Source organism: Aspergillus lentulus (genome assembly GCF_001445615.1).
Source record: "Aspergillus lentulus DNA, contig: Alt04, strain: IFM 54703, whole genome shotgun sequence".
In the NCBI taxonomy this organism is placed as follows: Eukaryota; Fungi; Ascomycota; class Eurotiomycetes; order Eurotiales; family Aspergillaceae; genus Aspergillus; species Aspergillus lentulus.
Genome location: NW_028322122.1, coordinates 126,269 through 146,429, shown reverse-complemented (window position 1 = coordinate 146,429; position 20,161 = coordinate 126,269). Strand labels below are relative to the sequence as shown.

At 47.3% G+C, this 20,161-nt stretch overlaps 6 protein-coding genes across 6 annotated transcripts; 4 read left to right on the top strand and 2 right to left on the bottom strand.

Moving 5' to 3' along the window:
• Positions 1-693: 693 nt before the first annotated feature.
• On the top strand, positions 694-2,067 carry ALT_1336 (uncharacterized protein; the record flags this gene model as incomplete). The annotated part of the gene is made up of 1 exon (XM_033561658.2): positions 694-2,067. The coding sequence occupies one exon, from the start codon at positions 694-696 to the stop codon at positions 2,065-2,067; it is 1,374 nt and encodes a 457-aa protein (XP_033417549.2).
• A 125-nt stretch (positions 2,068-2,192) lies between these two features.
• ALT_1335 (putative oxidoreductase C736.13) lies at positions 2,193-3,287 on the bottom strand (the record flags this gene model as incomplete). The annotated part of the gene is made up of 2 exons (XM_033561659.2): positions 2,193-2,570; positions 2,622-3,287. 2 exons carry the CDS (start codon positions 3,285-3,287, stop codon positions 2,193-2,195), a joined length of 1,044 nt encoding a protein of 347 aa, XP_033417550.2.
• Positions 3,288-4,114: 827 nt separating this feature from the next.
• ALT_1334 (uncharacterized protein) lies at positions 4,115-4,336 on the top strand (the record flags this gene model as incomplete). Its single annotated transcript, XM_089599142.1, has 1 exon — positions 4,115-4,336. One exon carries the CDS (start codon positions 4,115-4,117, stop codon positions 4,334-4,336), a length of 222 nt encoding a protein of 73 aa, XP_089456288.1.
• Positions 4,337-10,592: 6,256 nt separating this feature from the next.
• ALT_1333 (uncharacterized protein) lies at positions 10,593-12,070 on the bottom strand (the record flags this gene model as incomplete). The annotated part of the gene is made up of 3 exons (XM_089599141.1): positions 10,593-10,897; positions 10,954-11,112; positions 12,061-12,070. The coding sequence occupies 3 exons, from the start codon at positions 12,068-12,070 to the stop codon at positions 10,593-10,595; spliced, it is 474 nt and encodes a 157-aa protein (XP_089456287.1).
• A 2,300-nt stretch (positions 12,071-14,370) lies between these two features.
• ALT_1332 (uncharacterized protein) lies at positions 14,371-14,926 on the top strand (the record flags this gene model as incomplete). The annotated part of the gene is made up of 3 exons (XM_033561663.2): positions 14,371-14,453; positions 14,505-14,572; positions 14,628-14,926. The coding sequence occupies 3 exons, from the start codon at positions 14,371-14,373 to the stop codon at positions 14,924-14,926; spliced, it is 450 nt and encodes a 149-aa protein (XP_033417554.2).
• A 1,250-nt stretch (positions 14,927-16,176) lies between these two features.
• ALT_1331 (mercuric reductase) lies at positions 16,177-17,616 on the top strand (the record flags this gene model as incomplete). Its single annotated transcript, XM_033561664.2, has 1 exon — positions 16,177-17,616. The coding sequence occupies one exon, from the start codon at positions 16,177-16,179 to the stop codon at positions 17,614-17,616; it is 1,440 nt and encodes a 479-aa protein (XP_033417555.2).
• Between the last annotated feature and the right edge of the window lie 2,545 nt (positions 17,617-20,161).

Below are 20,161 nucleotides of genomic sequence, written 5' to 3'. Positions count from 1 at the left end.
CCTCTGGACATGGAGTAAATAATCTGAAGAATGCTCGCCAACGATTCAATGCAACAATGTGCCCTCTATTACGTCCTAGCCTTCTGTCGAACATTCGGTCGAAGGTCTGTTGTCTGGAGACCCAGAGTACTGCGACGAGGACGGAGACAGCAGCTGGCATTGCGCGTTCCAACGACATATCCACAGGATGTTCATCTTCGATGTCAAAGCAAAAAAATTGATGTCATTCCGCATTCCTCAATGGGGCTGTCCTGACTGGAATGCTGACAACAACGTGGCGTAGCCGCATTCGGTAAGCGACACAATCGTTAAGGGTCTTGTCACATTCCTCCTCGCTTCTAACATCAAATGACGTATGTGCCGTCAAATAGAGCTGTTGAGATGATGGAGTCTGCCAAATGCGTCATCCGCTCCGGTGGAGTGGTTCGATATGAAGCATATATGGGGATAGTTTCAGATCTGGTGACGTGACGTGGGTCCTGTTATGCTTCTGGAAAATGACGTCGGCTGGATCATTGTCTGGCTGTGTTATCCGCAGTAGGTTATCTGCAAATATGCACGCCCTCGTCAGGTACACATACATCATTGGGCGTGGATAGTTGCATGCGGAAACCACTCCCGGAGCCTTATCAACAGGGGTATAAAGTACCCGACGAACGACGTCTTGGACATCATGAAGCTAACGCAATCAAAATGAAGATAAGGATGACTATACCATCAATTCCTGAAACCATCCCCGAGCACTCGGAGCTCAAAGGGAAAGCACCCCTGCGGGATATCTCCGGCATTCCAGCCAACCCACGGCGAACCATCCGGACTCCCTCGTGGGATCTCACATCCACATGGCTGATCGGCGCCAACGACGACATCCGCGCATGGTGGGACTGCATCGGTCCACAACTGGCCATTCTCGCCGATGAAGCGGGATACAGCGTGGCGGCGCAGACGGAGATCCTCCTGCTGCTGCACTCCGTCGTGCTCCCGGACATGGGCCGATTCCCTCCAGCGGCACAGAACAGACCAGCCGTGCAGTACAGCTGGAAAATCAACACAGACGACTATGACCATCCGATCCTCACCCTCACCGTGGAAGCGCCTGGCGAGCATGCCAAGGGGTCCAGTAGTATAACCCGGCACCACCTCCAAGCCACGCAGAATATCGTGGAGCAACTAGCAGCCCAACTTCCCCCGGTTGACCTTACTTGGTACCGCCATTTCCTGGCTGCGTTTCAGATCGACCATCATGCGGACCACTCCAGCCACCACCGGACGTTCCTACGCACTGACAAGGACACCACCCGGCCATGGATGCCTCTCTCGTTCGAGTTTACCGACACTGGCGTCATCCCAAAGGTCTACTTCTATCCTCCAGCGCAAGCACACGAGAGCAAACCTTCCCTGGCCATCTTCACTGATGCCATTCGGCCTCTATCGGAGACTAACCCCCTCCCGGCTTTCGAGGAGGTTGTGGCCTTTGTGGATAATCATCCGGTGGGCGTGACGCTCAACCCCGAAATGCTGGGCGTGGACTGTGTCGAGCCAGCGCTGGCATCACTGTATCTGCATGCCAGCACGCCAGTTACGAACTTTGAGAGTATTATCGCGGTCATGACGCTCGGCGGACGCGTGCACGCGATGGATATGGCGATCATGGAGCTGTGGGAGCTTCTGTGTTTGATCTTGCGGCCGAAGCATCGAGATAGGATGTTCTCGTGGGGCGATGAGCTGCCCGTGTGGAATGCCCGTGCGCAGGGCGATGAAGAGCAGGGGTTGAAGTACTGTTTTGAGATTGTCCCCGGAGCAGAAGTGCCCGAGGTTACCCTCCACATCCCGGTTGTTCGGTATGGACCGGCAGATGAAGATGTGGCGGTTGGATTGGAGAGGTTTCTGAAGAAGAGAGGACAGGCGCAGTTTGCTGATGGGTTCTGGAGGGTGTTGAATATGCTGAGTGAGGGTTGGACGGACTCTCGACGGGTTGTGACGCATATCGCGTGTTCCTTTCGGGGCGAGTCACTAGATGTGACTTCATGTTTGGAGCCTGCTATTTTGCGCTCGCGAGATGATTAGATGATTAATGACAAGATATGATGTACGATATGGATGGTAGTGACAAATTGATTTGAAATTCATGGATCTCCTGAACAACCTTGTAGGATGGTTGTGTAGAGGTAAACAGATCATACATCTTCTTTCTACTCAAGAGGCTTGATTCCTTCAAGGGCATTATCAGTCCACTCCTTAAGCCTCTTCGCGAAAGTCGGATCCTGTACAGCGGCTGATAACGTTCCAGGCACTCCCACAGGTTCATAATACATGCCGCTTACCACCTCTGAGCTCGTGGCCGCCCATAGATGATTTCTGATCCCGGTAGTCACAGGCACACAGAAGAACGGCGCAATAGGCTTAGTTAAGCGTGCAAGGGTACTCTCTTTCCACAATGAGGTAGCCATGCCTGTAAGAATTCTCCCTGGATGTACAGCGACTGATTTGATTTGTGGATAGTCGCGGCTGAGTCCTTGCATCAGGCCAATGAGGGCTGCTTTGCTCTGGCCGTAGCGCTTTGGATAAGGCTATAACAATGTAAGTTAGCTAGCATATGAAGAGAGAAACCAGATACTGACCAGATTCGAACAGTTGGTCTTGACAAGCTCGAAATCGACGCCTTGTTTAGGCGCTGAAACGTGTCCCTCGCTTGACACAACAACGACACGTGCGTCGGCGCCGGGCTGTCGCTGCGTTGTGCGAAGCAGCATCGGCATTAGCAGGCGCGCCAAGAGGGCATGGCCGAGATAGTTGACTCCAAAATGGATCTCGTAGCCCTCCGGGGTTGTTGCCGGAGGGACACGGATGATACCTGCATTCAATATGAGAACGTCCAGATGTTGTTCTTGAGCAGCGAACTGCTGCGCGCATTGTCGAACGCTATCGAAAGATGCAAGGTCCAGATCGAGAAATCGGACCTCGGTCGTCGACGTTGCGACGGCCGTTTCCGAAGTGGGGGATATGGAGTCTCCGTAAGCCTCGTCACCAATATGGCGGATCAGAACTTGTTTGGCGCCGTCGTTGCGGGGCAGATCTGCGATGTATATGCGGCTAGGCCGGCCATAACGAGCCAGCTCTATGGCCGTTTGTCGGCCGAGGTCGCCCGCGGCGCCCGTGATGAAGATGACCTTGCCTGCCATCGACGGGATATCCTGCGCCGGGTTATAGGCAGGAGCACTATCGCGAGACGCGTCGTTGTTCGATCCGAACACAACGACGCGAATCATGTCCCAAATGTTACCCATGATGAGAGGTGGTGATGATGACGACTGGCAGACTAATTATGAGGGTGAATCTGCGAGTTTATGATCGTTTTAAATGTAGGCTTACGGCTTACCAGCTGAGATACTCGGCATGGAATAACTAGGATGCCACTTGTGAGGGGCTGGCTAGTACATTATTAATATAGTTAGTAGCTATACGCTACGAGTTGAATGGTTGGATATAAGAGGAGTGATAGTGATCTTTCAGCCTGATGGGTTGGTCTTACATTGAACTAGTCCGTATAGGGACACGGAGCTGTAAGCTTATCTGACTATATATGGGCAGATATATGATTCTGTTCAGGATCCAAATTACTAGATCTAATCTACTTTCTTTGGCTTTAAGGGAGCACTACTGTCTGTTTTGTTATACTTTACATGGACGGGGTAAGGAGTAAGATATAGTACACGCCATACTGCCTGTTCTTATACTGCATGTATCATAATATGATTGCTTATTCTGTGCTATCTAACAACATTCATCCTACCCCACATTGTATGTGACTTTCTACATTTTGTTCGGAATATTTACATTGGTACTGTACTACAGGGTGTTAGGATCTAAGATAGCACTTTACTGGAACAGGTACAAGCACATCTATTTTTCCTGAACAGGTCTGAAGACTTGGTCTGGAAGTCAACTTAGAATAAGTTATTGCAAGTCAGACAGTTAGGGACATGAGAGAAGGGCATACTGTGGATTCCTATTTCACGATATTTCTAGAGCAGAACTATGATGTTTGCAAAGCTTGCCTGACAGGCACCACCCCCGCCTTTCAGGTTTCGTTATCCAACTACAACCAGACATCATGTTGATTAACTGCTTGACCCTGGGAGTGGACCAGTGGGGTCTGCAAAGGCTGCTGTTTCGTGATGCAACAATGCAATTGAACTGCCTATCAACCAGCGTGGCTGGCAATGTTGACGTGATTGTAGGAGACTGGATATCTAAAATGAACATTGCCTGGAATGCCATCGCCAAGGCCGGGGATGCTTCGCTCGGCTACGAGGCCGGATTCTCCTACAGCTGAGCGACTCTATAGATCTCATCGTCGAACGCGACACCATAGTGGTCACCAATGCTGGAGCGTTGAATACCGCTGCTCTGGCGGCGGAGACCCGGGCGATGTGTCTGGCCCGAGGATATCATGAGACCAAGGTTGCGATGGTTTTGAGTGATATATCGCGGATCTGATCAAAGATCCTGAGATCCGCCTGGTTCATTTGGATCATACGACTGGCAATTCTAAAACTGGTCCATGAGAGCCCATTCCGGCGTGGTGTATCTTAGCGCGTGATATGTAGATATATTGTGGTGGCAGCTGCTAGGTCTAAAATAGCCGGGCCGACTCGCATAGGTAGAGACATATTATCACATCTGTACCTCCATCCAAGGTTTCAACTAGCAGGCAAGGGGTCAGCACATGAATTCATCCACCCATCCATAGGAATTGCCTGCTAATCGATACACGACTGTTCGCTGCTCCTAAGCGAAAAGTTTATCTGTGGTCATTATCAATGATATACTTAACATTCTTGCTTATGCTATTTACTTGAATGGAGAATTGGATGTTCTGTGGCATAATATATACCAAAGCAGCATAAACAACAGCACACATCAAATCTTCCGTCTAGCAACTGCCAACAAATGGTCTGCATTTCCCAGAATATTCTGGTCCTCGGCGAAACGAAGCACAACATCTACCCACTTCTCATAAGCGTCATGCGGCAGTTCACTAATTTTGGAAGCTAATCCACCTCCTAGGAAACCTTCACAAGACACTAATCTCTCCAGCTCGAGCTCGGGGATTGTCATGAATAAGGCCCTCACTCTTTCCGGATCTGAGTGGTAGGAGGATATAAGCTGATTTCGAGTATATGCTCCCTCAGCAAGATAGTTTGCGTAAAAGGAATCATATTCCCTTACGAGACGCATAGGGTCTCGCTGTGCAAGATCTCGCAAGTGAGCATATTGGAGCATAAATGCAGCTAGAAGAATCCCACTAGGTTTCAGAGCTGCAGCACATGCTGACAGAACGGCCCGGCGCTCATTTTCCTCAAGAAGATGATAAAGCGGACCTTGGCATAATACCAGGTCGTATTTTTGTTCCTGGAAGATGACAGGATTGGACCGGATGTCTCTCGCGTCGGCTTTGACAATAGCAGTCAGTTTGACTTGCGCTTCTTCAGCCGTACTGTGGGCTATCTTGAGCTCCCGGTCCGAAATATCCACGAGTGTGACCGAGTGGCCTAGCCTGGCTAGTGGCAAAGCTGTAAGGTATGAGTTCGAGTTCTTTGGAAATCACTCTGCTGGGGAAGGAATTCAATGCGACTAACCATATCGACCAGTTCCGCCACCAAGATCCAGGATATCTAGTGCTCTGTCCCTACCCAGTTGATCTAGATACTGGGTGATAATTCTCCAAGAAATTGAGAACTCAAGTCGGCAACTACTGAGGCGTTCATGCTCCAGCGCTGCATTCTGATCGTACCAGGTAGCTATCTTGTGCGCGTCCGTCATTACGTAGTCTCCGTGTTATAGATCGGTAGTTTTCGTTGAAATAATACGGTCGAATAATAGAGTCATCAGATGTGCTAATGTCGCTGCTTAAATTGCTCACAGAGGACAATCCCGTGACTTCTTACGACCGTAAGAATCCGAAGTGCGTGCGCTAAATGGCTCATTCTAAATGCCTCATAGTGGATTCAACCAATCGATGTTCCTACATTACACAGACAAACAATGCGCTGCATCCCACCTGAGACTCTCTGGAAATGTCTCCATCCGTATGGGTGCTCTGAGAGACAGGCGTGCCCTGGGCGGAGATAATGGGTAGCAGCTTCTCACTTTCCATATTATATACCAATAAATATACTAATAGGTGGATAAGGACACTTATTCATATTATATCTAGTACTCTAAGTTTAGTTTCTTATATGTAATATAAGTATTGACTTAAGTATATGTTTATTTTACTAGTTTAATTTATTAGTTACTCTCCTACTTAAGTATATATTTATTAGGCCTTGCTTCTGTCTACTCTTATTATTTCTATATTACCTTTAGATTATCCTTAACCCTAAGAGGTTATTATATCATTATATCATCACAGCTACCTGGTCAGTAGACCTTAGGCAAGTATTAGATATAGTCCAGGGACTATATTGCCTGTTCCCAAAGTAGTTGACTAGTAGAGAATAGCAGAGACAGATCCCGGGGTGTGACATTACCATATTGAACGTAAAGGTGGTGCTGCTTAATATTATATTCCTATAGTCACTTAACAGAATCATAATGGATATTACACTCTAGACAAAAGTAATAAGGCTTCACAAAGTGGTCTTAGAGCTCCTCACTAGTAGCATTGACTTAGAGTTAAGGACATATTATACTGATATTATGTCTGCTAGATAATTTAATATGTGTATATTTCTTCTAAGTCAAAACAAAACCTAGCAACACCTTTCACACCATTGATGTCATGATATCTGCCTTTAATAGGCGTAAAGTGCAGATTTAGAGCAGAAGAATCATTCATAGATAGTACATTGATAGTTCACACCATCACACGCGAGATACGGGCCCAAATCCATGCTGAGTTTCTTGCATCAAGCTGCAATAGTCACGTAAGAGTAAAAATCTGGAGAATCCAGATTGCTGAATGAATATAAGGAGAGGGAGGGTTTGGTGGAAGGTTGATGCCAAGAGAGTAGATACAGATAGGAATTTCAGGCTTGGACAGGTAAGGGCTCGAGCCAAACTAGGCTGCGTCCATTGTTGGCCTGAATCTGATTTTCTTGTGACTGTAGGCTAACTATATTCATGAGGGTTTCATTACTTGATAGAGCCATAGCAGCGCGTGGGTGAGTAAAACCATAAAGCCTAAAAGGATGGCATATGTGAATCTCTGGATGTACCTAGATTCAGAGGTGATGGGAAAACAATCAAACCCTACAGGGTAAGTAGAGACTGTTTGCTCATTTGTTTAGTGCTGGTGATCCTTTCCTAGATAGTTCGTTATTGCAGGAGCGAGCACATGGTTAAACCACTCATGGTACTAAAAATAGGCAATAGCAAAAAGAGCGAAAGCGAAAAAGGAACACAAAAAGGCAAAAGGACAGAAGAACAGCAGAAATCAGGGGAGAAGGATGGTGTTGTTTAATTGTTTTTGCCCTGTCTGCTGCATGAGGCTAACTAGTCAGCCACTCCAGGTTTCTGGCGAACCCAGGCTACCTAGGTAGTGTGGAGAACCGGCCAAAGACGTAGTTTTTCTAAGGGATTCTGAAACAAAGAGGAGATAACCTTGTAAAGATGGCGGTAAACTTACCAAACTGTCGGGAAACTGTTCCACTCATGTAGTAGATAGCTTCCCTAACTTCGAGAGGAAAGTGACAGGTCCAGGAAGTAGGAAGGCGCTAGAAGGACTAGAAGAACGCGAGAACATGTAATACATATACTAGTCTAATTGAGGCTGGTAGTCCGTTTATGGTCTTTTGCCTGGTGGCTCTGGCGATCAGTTGTTATTTTCATCCGAACCTCGAGGCTCAAGCTACTCCATCTACATAAATTATTTAAACAGCTCGTTCAACTCCCTTCAGTACTCAGTGATTTTGATCTCCCTCCAGGCCATCAATTCTACTTGTACCTTGAATGGACTATTCTCCTTGTTTCCGTTCCCAGCTGCCAGGATGTACGGCCCTATACCTTTATTCGGAAGAAACTCACCAGATGAGGCATATTCTTTCAACGTTAATAGTGTATCAAGCCCTTCCAGTCGGAGCAACAACTTTAGTCTCCATTCCCCTGTTGAGGGGGAACCCCTGGCCTTTACGACTGATTGGATAGCTACTACATCTTCGCCGCAAAACGTTCCTCTTGATACAGCTTCGCAATTTGATTGGCATTTCCCGTTGTCTACAATGCCTCAACCAGCTTATGGGCCAGCTGTCCTTCCCGTCAATCCAGGGCCAGAGGCAGCACAACTACAAGACAATCAACTTTTCGTGGAGACGAGCCAATCGCAAGGCTATATCATTGAGCACAGCATGCAGGGAGACGCAATTCCACCATCCATAAATCAAAGCCATCCTCTCCAGTCCGTGCGCCGGGGCGAGGCCAGCCAGACTACGGTTAGCCTGTAGGTTCCCCCGGCTCTAGAAATTAATCACGCTAATTTGATCTCCCTCATAGTTCAACAGCTCGAAATGCCCATCTTGTGTGCAAGTGGGAGGGATGTACCTACAAAAAACCATTCAATAGGAAGGCAGACCTCTCTCGTCATGTCGAGTCGATGCATATAGCTCCCCGTTCTTACTGCTGTCTAGTTGAGGGATGCTCTAGACTTTTCAGCAGGAGGGACAGACGCGATGCGCATATGCTGCAACGTCATTTTGTTTCAGAATTAGAAAAGCAGCGGGATCCACCAGTATAAGCAATGTTATGGAGCTTTTCCTCTGCAAGCATTTTCGTGGCTACACTTTGACAGGTGATAACAGCCCTTTAGCCTCTCCATTTTGACAATGATATTCAGTTCCAGTAATATCGATGTTTATTTATTTTTATTCCCTTATTATAGAATAAGAAGACACATCTAGTAAGGTACGAAGGAAGAGATACCCGAATGCTGAGGGCATCGAAAACGCCCTACAAGCTGACAAGGCACACCTCAACAAAAATTGAGCAGGTTATTCCAAATTCATGGGTCGGGCAACATGGAAGGGCGTCTGTACGAATACAGGCAAAATGACAGGATGAACTTGAGGTCAAGCTGTTCAGACGCAGGGGTTCAGCCCGAGGTTTCTCCTGCATAGACGCGGGTCTTTGATCCTGCACTACACACGGACAAGAGTGGACAGGTAAAGCCTTGGGCATTCTATTCATTCTTCTTATTCGACCATTACCAACCTTAATTCCTTGTGTGGTTAGAGATGCTGTTCCACACACTTGAAGCCCCGGGTGCCACGCGGCAAGGATTCATGTTGGACAGTGGAGGGGTCCTTGCATGATCGTCGCTCCAATTGGTCGATATGATGTCGGCTGAGTAGGATGAGACTGACAAATGCCGAATATCAGGGGTGGGGGGACTTAGATATTTTCCATATCCGTTCCGATGAAACATCTGGGATGTGATTCCTCACATGGCGGCGATGGTCCTCCCCACCTGCTCTTCCCGTCCCCAGCCAGACTCAGAAAAACGAACTAGACTCGTATGGTATCAGACGATGATTGGCCTTTCCTTGCTGGAACTCCAGGTTGTCACAGCCAGTGTGTTCGAGGCCACGTGGCTTTGTTTGACGTCGAAAGTTTGTCTATCACTGCTTCGGTAACGTGTTCCTTGCTGGAAGCTATGGTGCACCTACTTATCAAGTCGACCTAAATAGGCGCTAGAAGAAATTTAAAACTGCTCGGAAAAAGAGACTGATGCTATTGGACTGCTGTGTGATCAGATCTGGCACCTAATTAGCTCAATTAAAGGCTAATTCCAAGATTATGAAATGTGTGATTGCGAACGTGCTATAGGAAGATAGAATGGACTGGTGGGAGCTGTTATTGTGACAGTGAGTCTAAATCAACAGCCACCAACTCTAAAGCAACTGAAGGGGCATGCATCTGTTTCAGCCTGATGCTTACGCCGGAGAGGAAGATGCACGGCAAATGAGAGACCCGCACTGTGCTTACGGTATATATTTCATGATCTGGAAAATCCAAACTCTCTGGCATTTATTACCAACAGGCAGGAGACACAGCTCCTCTACTCATAGGAATATACAACACCACCTAATTTTGGCAAAGACCAAATAAAAGTGCACCTCTGGAAGACGCATTAGCTCAAGTATTCAAGGCAGTTTACCACTATTTCTTAGTAGTTCTGTTACTGTCAAGCCTGTAACCGTGGACTCCATGCGCAACATCGTTTACTAGCAGTAGGCCAATATTCGGGGGCTATGCCAGGTGACTGAACCCTTTTGCTGTTCGCCGAGTGCTTTCGCATACCGAAAATATATAACCCAACAAATATCCGCTGTTGAAGTCAAGCCTACCAGGCAGCCCCGAGTTCTACCTGCCAATCGGTTTGGAAAGGTCTACGAGCGCTTCCATCTCATTAGCAGTTCCAGGCCCATAGTCATTCCGATCACCGCGCCCCTGGGCTTTCTTCTTCTCATATTCTCGCCGAATACTAGTTACGAAGCTACGGAACCGATTACACATATTCAGTACCTTCTGAAAATATGTTTTAGTGACAATCGTCACCAAGGTTTCATCATAGTCAGGATCCTCTTCGTTTCTCAAGCTCTGCCAGTGTGATAGCCGTTTGTAATGCATTGCGGATATCCCGCCCGTTGAGCTGCGTCTCGCCTGCGGTCTCCAGAACCCATGCCTTCGCGTCTTGGGGCGATCTGGATCTTGCCCGCTCGGTCACGAACTGGTTTCCGGAAAAAGCCGTTCCACGCCTTACGACGTGCTTCTTCGCCAAGGGATGGGTATCCAATTGCGATGTGGACACGGGATATAAAAGCGTCGTCTATTTGGCCGACGCGATTGGTGGTCAGGAAGAGGAGACCTTTGAAGTACTCCATTCGCCGGAGGAAGGCTGCGTAGTAGTCGTCAGTATTTGTGGACAAGTTGATGACGTGATTAGCATGTTACCTGATACCCATCCGTTCCGAGCGAGATCTCTGTCTTGTCGTCGTTCGAAGAAGATATCAGCTTCATCGACGAGGAGTACAGCATTCCAGGCTTCTGCGAGGTTAAACCACTTCAAGAGTTCGCCTTCGACTGGCGTTTCGACAGTGCCGATATCAGCGACTGTCAGTGCAAGAAGTGGCCGGCGTAACCATTCAGAAATGGCCTCCGTCCTTCATTAGTTCAGCTCGTCTACAAAGCTGCCTCGTTTCTCACCTAGAACCTCTAGGAAATTATTTAACTAGTGTGCTAACACTTTTTGAACTCTAGTAACAGGTCAGTATTATGCTGTTAATATAGAGGATGGTTATATATATAGAGTTAAAGATACTAAATTCCCCTCTCAACAGTACTAAGAATAGAGGTACCAAACTCTAGAGCAATCATACGCCAGTTCCTGCCGTCATATAATCTGCCCTGAAGGATATCATATTGATGCTTGAACTCCGAGCTGTTTCGTTCGAGCAGCGGGAATTGATATAGTCCTAGGATCTGTGAAAGCCCAATTACCATCCAGCTGATACTCAAGCCTTTTCCTTGTATATAGCTGGACAATGTCCAGTAGATGAAGCCTAGATTGGATACAAGCAATTTCACCAAAGGCTTCTGCTCTGTCAAGGGCCTCCGTGGCACTGGTGATGCAGTCAACTTCTGGGAAAGGAAGGGCATTCCCATTTCACTGCACTACAGGTAATAGCTCTTAAAGTTAAGTCATCGCTAACGGACTGGCTGTGGTAAAGAAAAGGCGCATGGTAATAGACTTGTCACTAGGAAACCCAGATGCAGAGGCCGTGAGAATTATTTGTACGCGAAAAATACTGTCCCTGCATCCTATCCCGGAGCCATTTTATCCAGTCAGTTTATTGCCTTAGCCTTCCTTGCCGCAACCTCCGCCCATCCGATCGATCCCGCGGCAGTTGCTGGACAGATGCACGATCAAGGAGGAGCAAATCCACGGTCTTGGAGGAATTACTGCACCGTCTATACAGAGATTGACTTGTTCAATACAGTATAAGCTATATATTCCTGGCAGTGCAGCCCTGAGAAGCGTGATATGCTGCTCTGACGTACGCTGGGACATCTTGAGTTGATAGATTGATTTGAGGCCCTGGAAGCGAACTTAGCCGACTTTTACCGTGCCTATAAGCGTGAGTGCACGTAAGAACTCGGCTCGAGGTGACATTGTACTGGCGCTATCAACAAGACAGCCGCATACAATGCTCAGCCTTATTGAAAAGGCCCTGGGAAATTTTCCGTCGACGGTTAACTTCGAACTGGATTTATTCACCCGCCGGTCGATCGACGATGACAGTGTCAAGTTCAACCAGGAAAATGTACACATCCCAATACATGAAGGTCGGATTGGGCCGGAATACTGGGAACAATCTCCAGAGATAAAGACGTGCTCATATGTGGACCAAATACATCAAAGATGCGGCAGAGGACGGGTTGCGGGCTGCTGGTGTACCACAGGAGAAGATTCAGGGGAAGGGGTTATTACTTTCAACGTATCATTGACTCACGAGTCCAAGCACACTAGGATCCGTCAGCGAAGCATAGAACTAGCTCAGCGGAAGGTTGGATTATTTCCTGTACTAATCTGTCGATCCTAAATATGCAAATGCCACGATGGGCTATATCAATGCCAATGTACCGGTTAGCTTAAAGTACTTACTGTCATTTGTTTCCGATCCTGATAAGCCAGCAAGTCGAGTTAACTATATCCATTTGGGTGCTTAGGCCTGGACTGTCCATGGGTCAAATTATTTAGGAATCGAGGAAATGTAAGCCAGGAAATATGTACAGAAAAGGCCAAAAGCGTCACTTTATGAAATAATGCCCAGGGAGGTTGACCTTTCAGTCTTTGCGTGTCTCCAAAAAGTTACTGGATCTATCTATTTATTCTCCCTCGTCTAAATCCGCCCCATTGTTGTCTAATAATTAAACTTAAGTGGAATTGTGCATTGCGGTTCAACTCCAAGTGTGGCCGAGATCCATGGGAAGGTGGCGGCTGTTGGTCGACGTCACAACAAAGCGGCGTATCAGAAAAAGGCCCAAGGTTCGGTGGCAGATAAGACAGATGCAGAGCACGAAAAGTGGACCACCATAAGCCCACCAGTAACTGTGTTACCGTCAAGGTGCCGCCCAAGAGCGCCAATTTGAAGATGGAGGCAATGCCCGTGAGGAGCCGTAAGCTGTTCGGGTATTGTCTTCGCCGCATGAGGCCTGCCAGGGAGGTTGAGAGCGAAGGAGATAGGGTCGGTTTCAACCCTGAAGGAAACTGAGAGCTCTAGTGGATGTGTGGCTATTTTAACATTTAAGTTGCCAAGCCACCGGCCAATATGTCCGTAAAGAGCGATTGTTCTCCACAAACGGCAGAGGCTCTCGACTTGGTCTTTCGCCTCCCGGTATCGCATGTGACGATTGGATTCCAAATACTTCATCAACTGCTCCCGCCAATTTTAACCAGTCACAAGCGATTCTTCCCATTACCCATATCCATGGGGCCGGGAGGAGTTTTGTCACAAGAGAATAGATGTCCGGTTGGAGAGGCGGCTTCCCCCACTTAAAGAGGATCATCACCGTGCTAAATTTTAAATGTGCAATAGAGGGAAACGCGAAGTACGACGATGTTCGATACATGCTTTAACAGAAAATGCATGTGCTTGCGGTTGCTACAGCTTTCAGCGGGCTATCAATAAGTTTTGTTGTGTTGCGGCTTTACACTCGGTTCGCTGTTATTCACCGTGCTGGAAAGGATGACTATGCCATTATGGTGTCATTGGTCAGTTCAATGCCCATCCCGGCGACACTCAATATCATCCTAATACACTTCTCTGCAGATGTTTGCGATAAGTTCATTCTCCATGCTGGCACTAGGTGGGTTGGGGGCATGTTCTCTTCAGACTAGATACTCATATCTATGCGATAGAGGTACATTATGGCGTTGGAAAGCCGAAGACAACACTTAGTGTGGAGCACATAGAGAGGCAGTTTTTGGTATGTCCCCACAAATGATACACCATTATTGCAGCTGAACTACAGTAATGAACAATGAGGGTTCTAACACGGGCCGGCACTTGAATCCAGTTTCTATGGCTGAGCATTCCACTCTACAACCTGTCTCTCACATTCACCAAAGCCTCTATTCTATTGTTGTATCTGCGCATCTTTGCGATCCCTCGGTTTGTCCTTGCGTCCCGTATCGCACTCGGAGTAATAAGCATCTATGGGCTCTGGTGTGTTCTCAGCGCCATCCTTAACTGTATCCCTGTGAGCGCTTTTTGGGACTCGACAGTCCAAGGAAATTGCATATCCAGGAAGTTCCTCTGGTTCTTCAACGCGTCATTGAACATTGTCACCGATTTGGTTATTCTTATTATGCCAATCCCCGTTTTATCTCGCCTGCACCTGCCGCAAAAGCAGAAGTTTGGCGTGATCGTTGTCTTCGCAGCTGGGATCTTGTATGGCCACCCTTTTCCTCCTGGAGCTTGCATTTCTGAACTATGAGGCAGTACCTGCATCACGAGCATGATTCGTCTCAAGTATGTGGCCACAGCAACCGAGGCCACAGATACGACAAGTGAGTTGCCGACCTACTTTCATGACATTGGCTAACCCACAGATCGGATCCGCAGAGTCTTTAGCTCCCATCGCCGGCTGGTCCTTCATTGAGATGAATATGGGAATCATCTGCTCCTGCCTGCCGCCGCTACATCCTCTCATGACGCGAGCCCTTCCGTGGCTGCGATTCATTCCTCGGTACCACGGCTCCTGGTTTCATATCCCCTATTCTGGTCACCACCCAGGACAAGATTCTGTGGCTCTTGCTAGACGACGGGACCCGAAACACTGCGACAGAGGAATCACAATCACACAGGAGCTACACTTGGAGACTTTAGAAGCCGCCGTCCCGGGGAATATGGAAACCCTCTAATGTATTTGCTCCGTGAGGGAGAACCTGCGATGTGTCATGACTGATAGCACGTAGACAGTACAGTTCGTCCCACCCGTTCGCATGCTGAGATATGCGCGCTGCTGAAAGTCGTGACAGGCTTGGCGATAGCTGGTGCGGCTCCACTGCATCCTAGCGCAATTGTGGCTCATGCCTGGCCTCATGGATATTAGGATTGGTCCTCTTCTGGGAAGTAGCCGTCAGCCTACAGCGATCATGGACAACCCACAGGTGGCGGTATATTCCTAAGAGAGAAAGTATAGCTGGATCGGTGCTGGTGTCCCCGTCGTTTGTGAGAACGTAATATCGACCTGGGTACTTTTGCCCTGTCCTGCGAGTACACCAAATACAGGGAATTACTCAGTCTCAGAGATGCTCTTTGATTTATACAATAGCTCTCAGACGCGCCGAGATTCGAAGGACCGTTTGCAGTCATAGTGCCAAAGCACACAAGGGAGAGCCGCACGCTCCTGCATTCACTCTTCATCCATGTTCGGATCTACATTCATGCTTACCTGCATGAACGGGAACCCTTGAAGTTGCTTTCCTTCCAGAAATTTTCAGAACACTCTGGAAAGGTGTCCCTTGACTGCCACCTTTAATGATGAGCTGGTGCCAATATTTCATTTTATCTCCAAGCAAGCGTCAGGGGCCGCAAGTAGCTCGGCGCGGTACATAACGGATTATGAGCGATCTTTTACATGTTAATGCGAGACTGTCTCGCGTCCTCTTTCTTTCCATACGTCTTATCATCTACGTGCATGACTGCCGATAAATCGTCTCAATACATGTGGAGGTGATGCTGAGACAATGCTGAGATGATAGCATGAATCGTTGGACAATGTCTAACACACCAATTTATCTCCATTGCTGGAAAGTTTTTGGCATGACAGTTCGTTGATGGGACTTGGCAACTGTTGGACTTGTAGGTAGATCCAAACAATGTCCGTACATAGCCAAACTGCCAATCTAGATTTTAGAACCTTGGTCCCATCAGCCAGATTCCAGATCCATGGACCATGGGTAGCTTCAGACAACACAATGTGGGGATGATTTAATCATGACCCGATCACCCTTATCCCTCTTATTTTATTTTTATTTTTATTTTTTAAACAAAAAAACCTTTAGATAAATTAGGTATATCCCTAAACTAGCTAGCTATTTGTCATGCCCCAAACATGTATCGCCGCCCAATCCTCCGCCAATCTCTCAGACACCACTTCATCAAAACAATGGCAACTAGCGCTCAGTTCGACGCTATTATCATCGGCTCCGGTCAAGGCGGCACACCCCTTGCAAGAGCCTTCGCAGAGGCAAATCACAAAACCGCCCTAATCGAACGGCAACATATCGGCGGCTGCTGTGTCAATGAAGGCTGCACGCCGACTAAAACATTAATTGCTTCTGGACGAGCTGCGTATTTGGCCAGGAGAGGACCGGACTATGGTTTCCGTATGCCTGATCTGGAAGATGGGAGGAATCAGGTTGCTATCGATATGGCCAAAGTCCGACAGCGTAAGCGTGATATTGTGCATTCGTTCCGGGCCAGCAATGAAAATAGTACAAAGAATGCGGGCGTGGATGTTTTGATGGGCGAAGCTAGTTTCGTCGATGAGAGGACTCTCTCTGTGGTGATGGGTGACGGGAGTAAGAGGGTAGTCAGCGGGGACAAGATTATCATCAACACTGGTTGTCGACCAGCGGCTGCAGCACTCGATGGGTTGGAAAGGATTCCCCGTGCGAGGGTGTTGGATTCGACGTCTATCATGGAACTAGGTGAAGTACCAGAGCATCTGATTGTCGTCGGTGGTGGATACATCGGGGTCGAATTTGGTCAATTGTTCCGGAGACTCGGGGCTAGGGTTACCATCCTCCACCGTGGGGCCCAATTGCTTCCGCGAGAGGACAAGGAGCTGGCGGACATGCTATTGAATATTTTTCAGGAGGATGGCATAGCCGTATACCTGAAAACAACACCCATTCGTATTTCGACTTCCTCCGAGCAGTCCTTCGACGTTTCCATCGTGACCAGTCAAGGCAATGAGGTCGTGAATGGCGCTACGCATATCTTGTTTGCAACAGGAAGAGTACCAAATAGTGACCGCCTCAACACCGAGGGCGCAGGAATTAAAACGGACAGAGCGGGTTATGTTGTTACAGACGAATTCCTTCAGACATCCGCCCCTTCTATCTACGCGATGGGCGATATCAAAGGGCCCCCGGCATTCACACACATTTCCTACGATGACTTTCGTGTCCTCAGATCATCTTTGCTGTCTTCTACCACTTCACCCTCCAGGCTCTCTGTAAAAGACCGGCTCGTGCCGTATGTCGCTTATACGGACCCGCAATTTGCCCATGTCGGTTTGCACGAGCATGAGGCGCGGGCAAAGTTTCCAGACCGAAAGATCATGACTGCAGTAATGCCCATGAATTATGTGGCTAGAGCGTTGGAGACAGAAGAGTCGAGGGGTGCGATGAAGGCAGTTGTGGATGGGGAATCGGGAACTGTCCTGGGTTTCTCCTGCTTAGGCGCCGAGGGAGGCGAGCTGATGAGTGTCGTGCAGATGGCGATGGTAGGGAACCTATCGTATCAGAACCTGCAACATGCTGTATTTGCACATCCGACTTTTGCCGAAAGCTTAAATAATTTATGGGGGTTCTTGCGATGAAGCTCGTCGTTTATTTGCCTTTACAGCGTCTTTGAGGGGCCGACATATTGAAAAGCAGACTGCGTTTTCCAAATTATATAAAAGCATGCAGCTTAGTCTGTGCTGCTTTGAGTGTATATGTGTTTGAGACTCTTCACTATACATATAACATGATCAGTTCACTTTACGCGCAACTATATAGTCACTATGGGCCATTCTAATGGCCATAATTATGGAAAGAAGACACACCAAATTTACAGCCACGTATTTGTAAGCACAACAAATTAGATTGGAGAGAGGTAATGGTACTATTTCTTATAGGCCTTGGTTGAAGAAATCATACTTTTATCTCACCGAATATAATAATTCACACCAGCCTTACGCAGCTCTCGAGGTAATGAATACCTCTCTCCCCCAGTGCGTGCAGAGCGGCATAGCCGCCTACTCTCAAGGCTATTATTTCATAAAAGTGATATTACGCACCCCCATCCTCCCTCGTGAAGCCCCTCTAGCAATATAAAAGGGTCATACCTGTCCACCGCAAGTCTAATGGATACCGCGAGCTCCGTGCTCGCTTCTGGATTGCTCACGGAACCCCTCAACTAAGGCACAACTTGGTCCATCGTTTGACTGAGATACCTCGTAAGTGCTTGTCAGAATAGATAATATTAATCAAGTTCTCTAGACCACGGCACTTTCCTCTCCGAACTGTTTGCTGAATTCAAAGACACCGGTTGAATCCTCACCTGAGGGCCTAAGGGCCTATTTGGGGGTTTTCTCGAATTTTCAGGCAACTCTGAAGCCTGAACGCGAACAGCGCCGCCACGATGTTAGAAGGGTCCAGCTTATGAGAAATTTCTTATTTTCATCTGCTGTCTTTCATGCTCTATTCCGTAGAGGTTGGAGGTGTCTGTCTTTCACGATGAACTGGTACAAAGCAATATAGTTCATTAGTGAGCATGGAGAAGGGTCTTGAGTTACAATCCACGTGCAATGGCAGGTTAAGCTAGAGGACTGTTGTGCTCGATCTGACAATCTAAGGTGGCGGACCTTGTTGTAACAACAGAATTGTAATGTGGATAAACAGGTCACAATCTATAGGAGACACAGCGGAAAGAGATCTGCTAGGATCTTAGCCAGGAACAAGTAGTTATTATATTAACAGGTGCTGCTGTTACTAATAAGCCTACCTACCTAAGAGGTGTTACAAAAAGAGGTTTATTATGCTAGCAGAGCATATTTTCCACTTGGCCCACTTCAGATGTGTTAGATCAGTGGATAAGGTGCAATAAAGCCATAGTGATTGTCCGATGGATATACAGTATTAAAGTAAGTATGTAAATAGAAACCACTCTATAGGTAGAAAGAAGATATATAGTTAGTATGCATTATAATTAAAGATCTAATTCTAAGACCTATAGTTAATTATTTATAGTAAGTATATAAACTACTCCTCGCAATATAGCAGCACAAAGTGAAAATAGCATACTAAAAGGATTAAAAACTAATAATAACCCCTGAAAGAGAAAATATAAGAGTGCCATTCTAGAATCTGTTCTAATAAGGAGGTCCTTAAGAGTAAGGGTAAATAGACAGACATGCTAGTTATAGATAACTTAGCTTGCAAACTGTTTACTTAAGCATGGTATTTTTTGAGTCTTTTCGTTCCTAAGCTGTTTTCCTTTGCGTGGTTCTGTCACCCATGCTCAACTGTGCATGTGACAGTTATGATTAGTTACTACTCCAAAGAAAAGGCTTTCTAAATTATCCTAGATTAATTTTTCTACAGAATCTAACCAGTTCTGTAATTTATTTATCCTTTATAATGGCTTTGATAGTGCAATAATAAACTCTGGAGACGTTGCATTAGAGTTCTTTCTGGGGATGAGCCTATCCCCGAGAATTGACAGCTCACATTTGAACAGAGTTAAGCTATCCATTGATCTGTAGGCGCCGGGGGTAATCTTGACTAAAGGTCTGAGCTTTCGTGCGAGTGTCTTGGAATCCTGGATAGTCCTTCGTGCTTAGCCGGGGGTTTTGCCTCTTTGTATGAGATAGTCCGATAGTGTAACGTGGCCTGATCTGATGGCAGCAGCATCCTCGATAGCAGTGAAATGAAACCATATATTGTTCTAGTGGCCGTATCATAACCTTATAGCGTCGTACTCAACAACGGAGATTTGTGGATGTTTCTCATCCTTCCACAGCGTGATCTTTGGCCTCTGGGTCAGCAATTCATTAAAGACTGCAATGAGACTTCGCCCCCCGGAGCCGTTGCGGTGAGGGGCAACGGCTCACTAAGTATTAGCTATTTCAGTAGACCAATAACAACAGCCTCATCAAACTGGTAACGGGGAGAAAACGGACACTTACATCCTTCCGCGTGTCATGTCACCGGGGGAAGTGGAGGTCTGGGCGTGTTGGCGCGATTTGATTGCTTTGGACCATTAGCCCCTTTGGGCGGGTGTTAAACATCCCTGCTAGAGTCTCAAGTAGTGTCAAAACGGTTTTCCTTAAAGGACAGCCTGCTCCGAGACATTCTCGTGTTTCGTTTTTCATCTTCGAG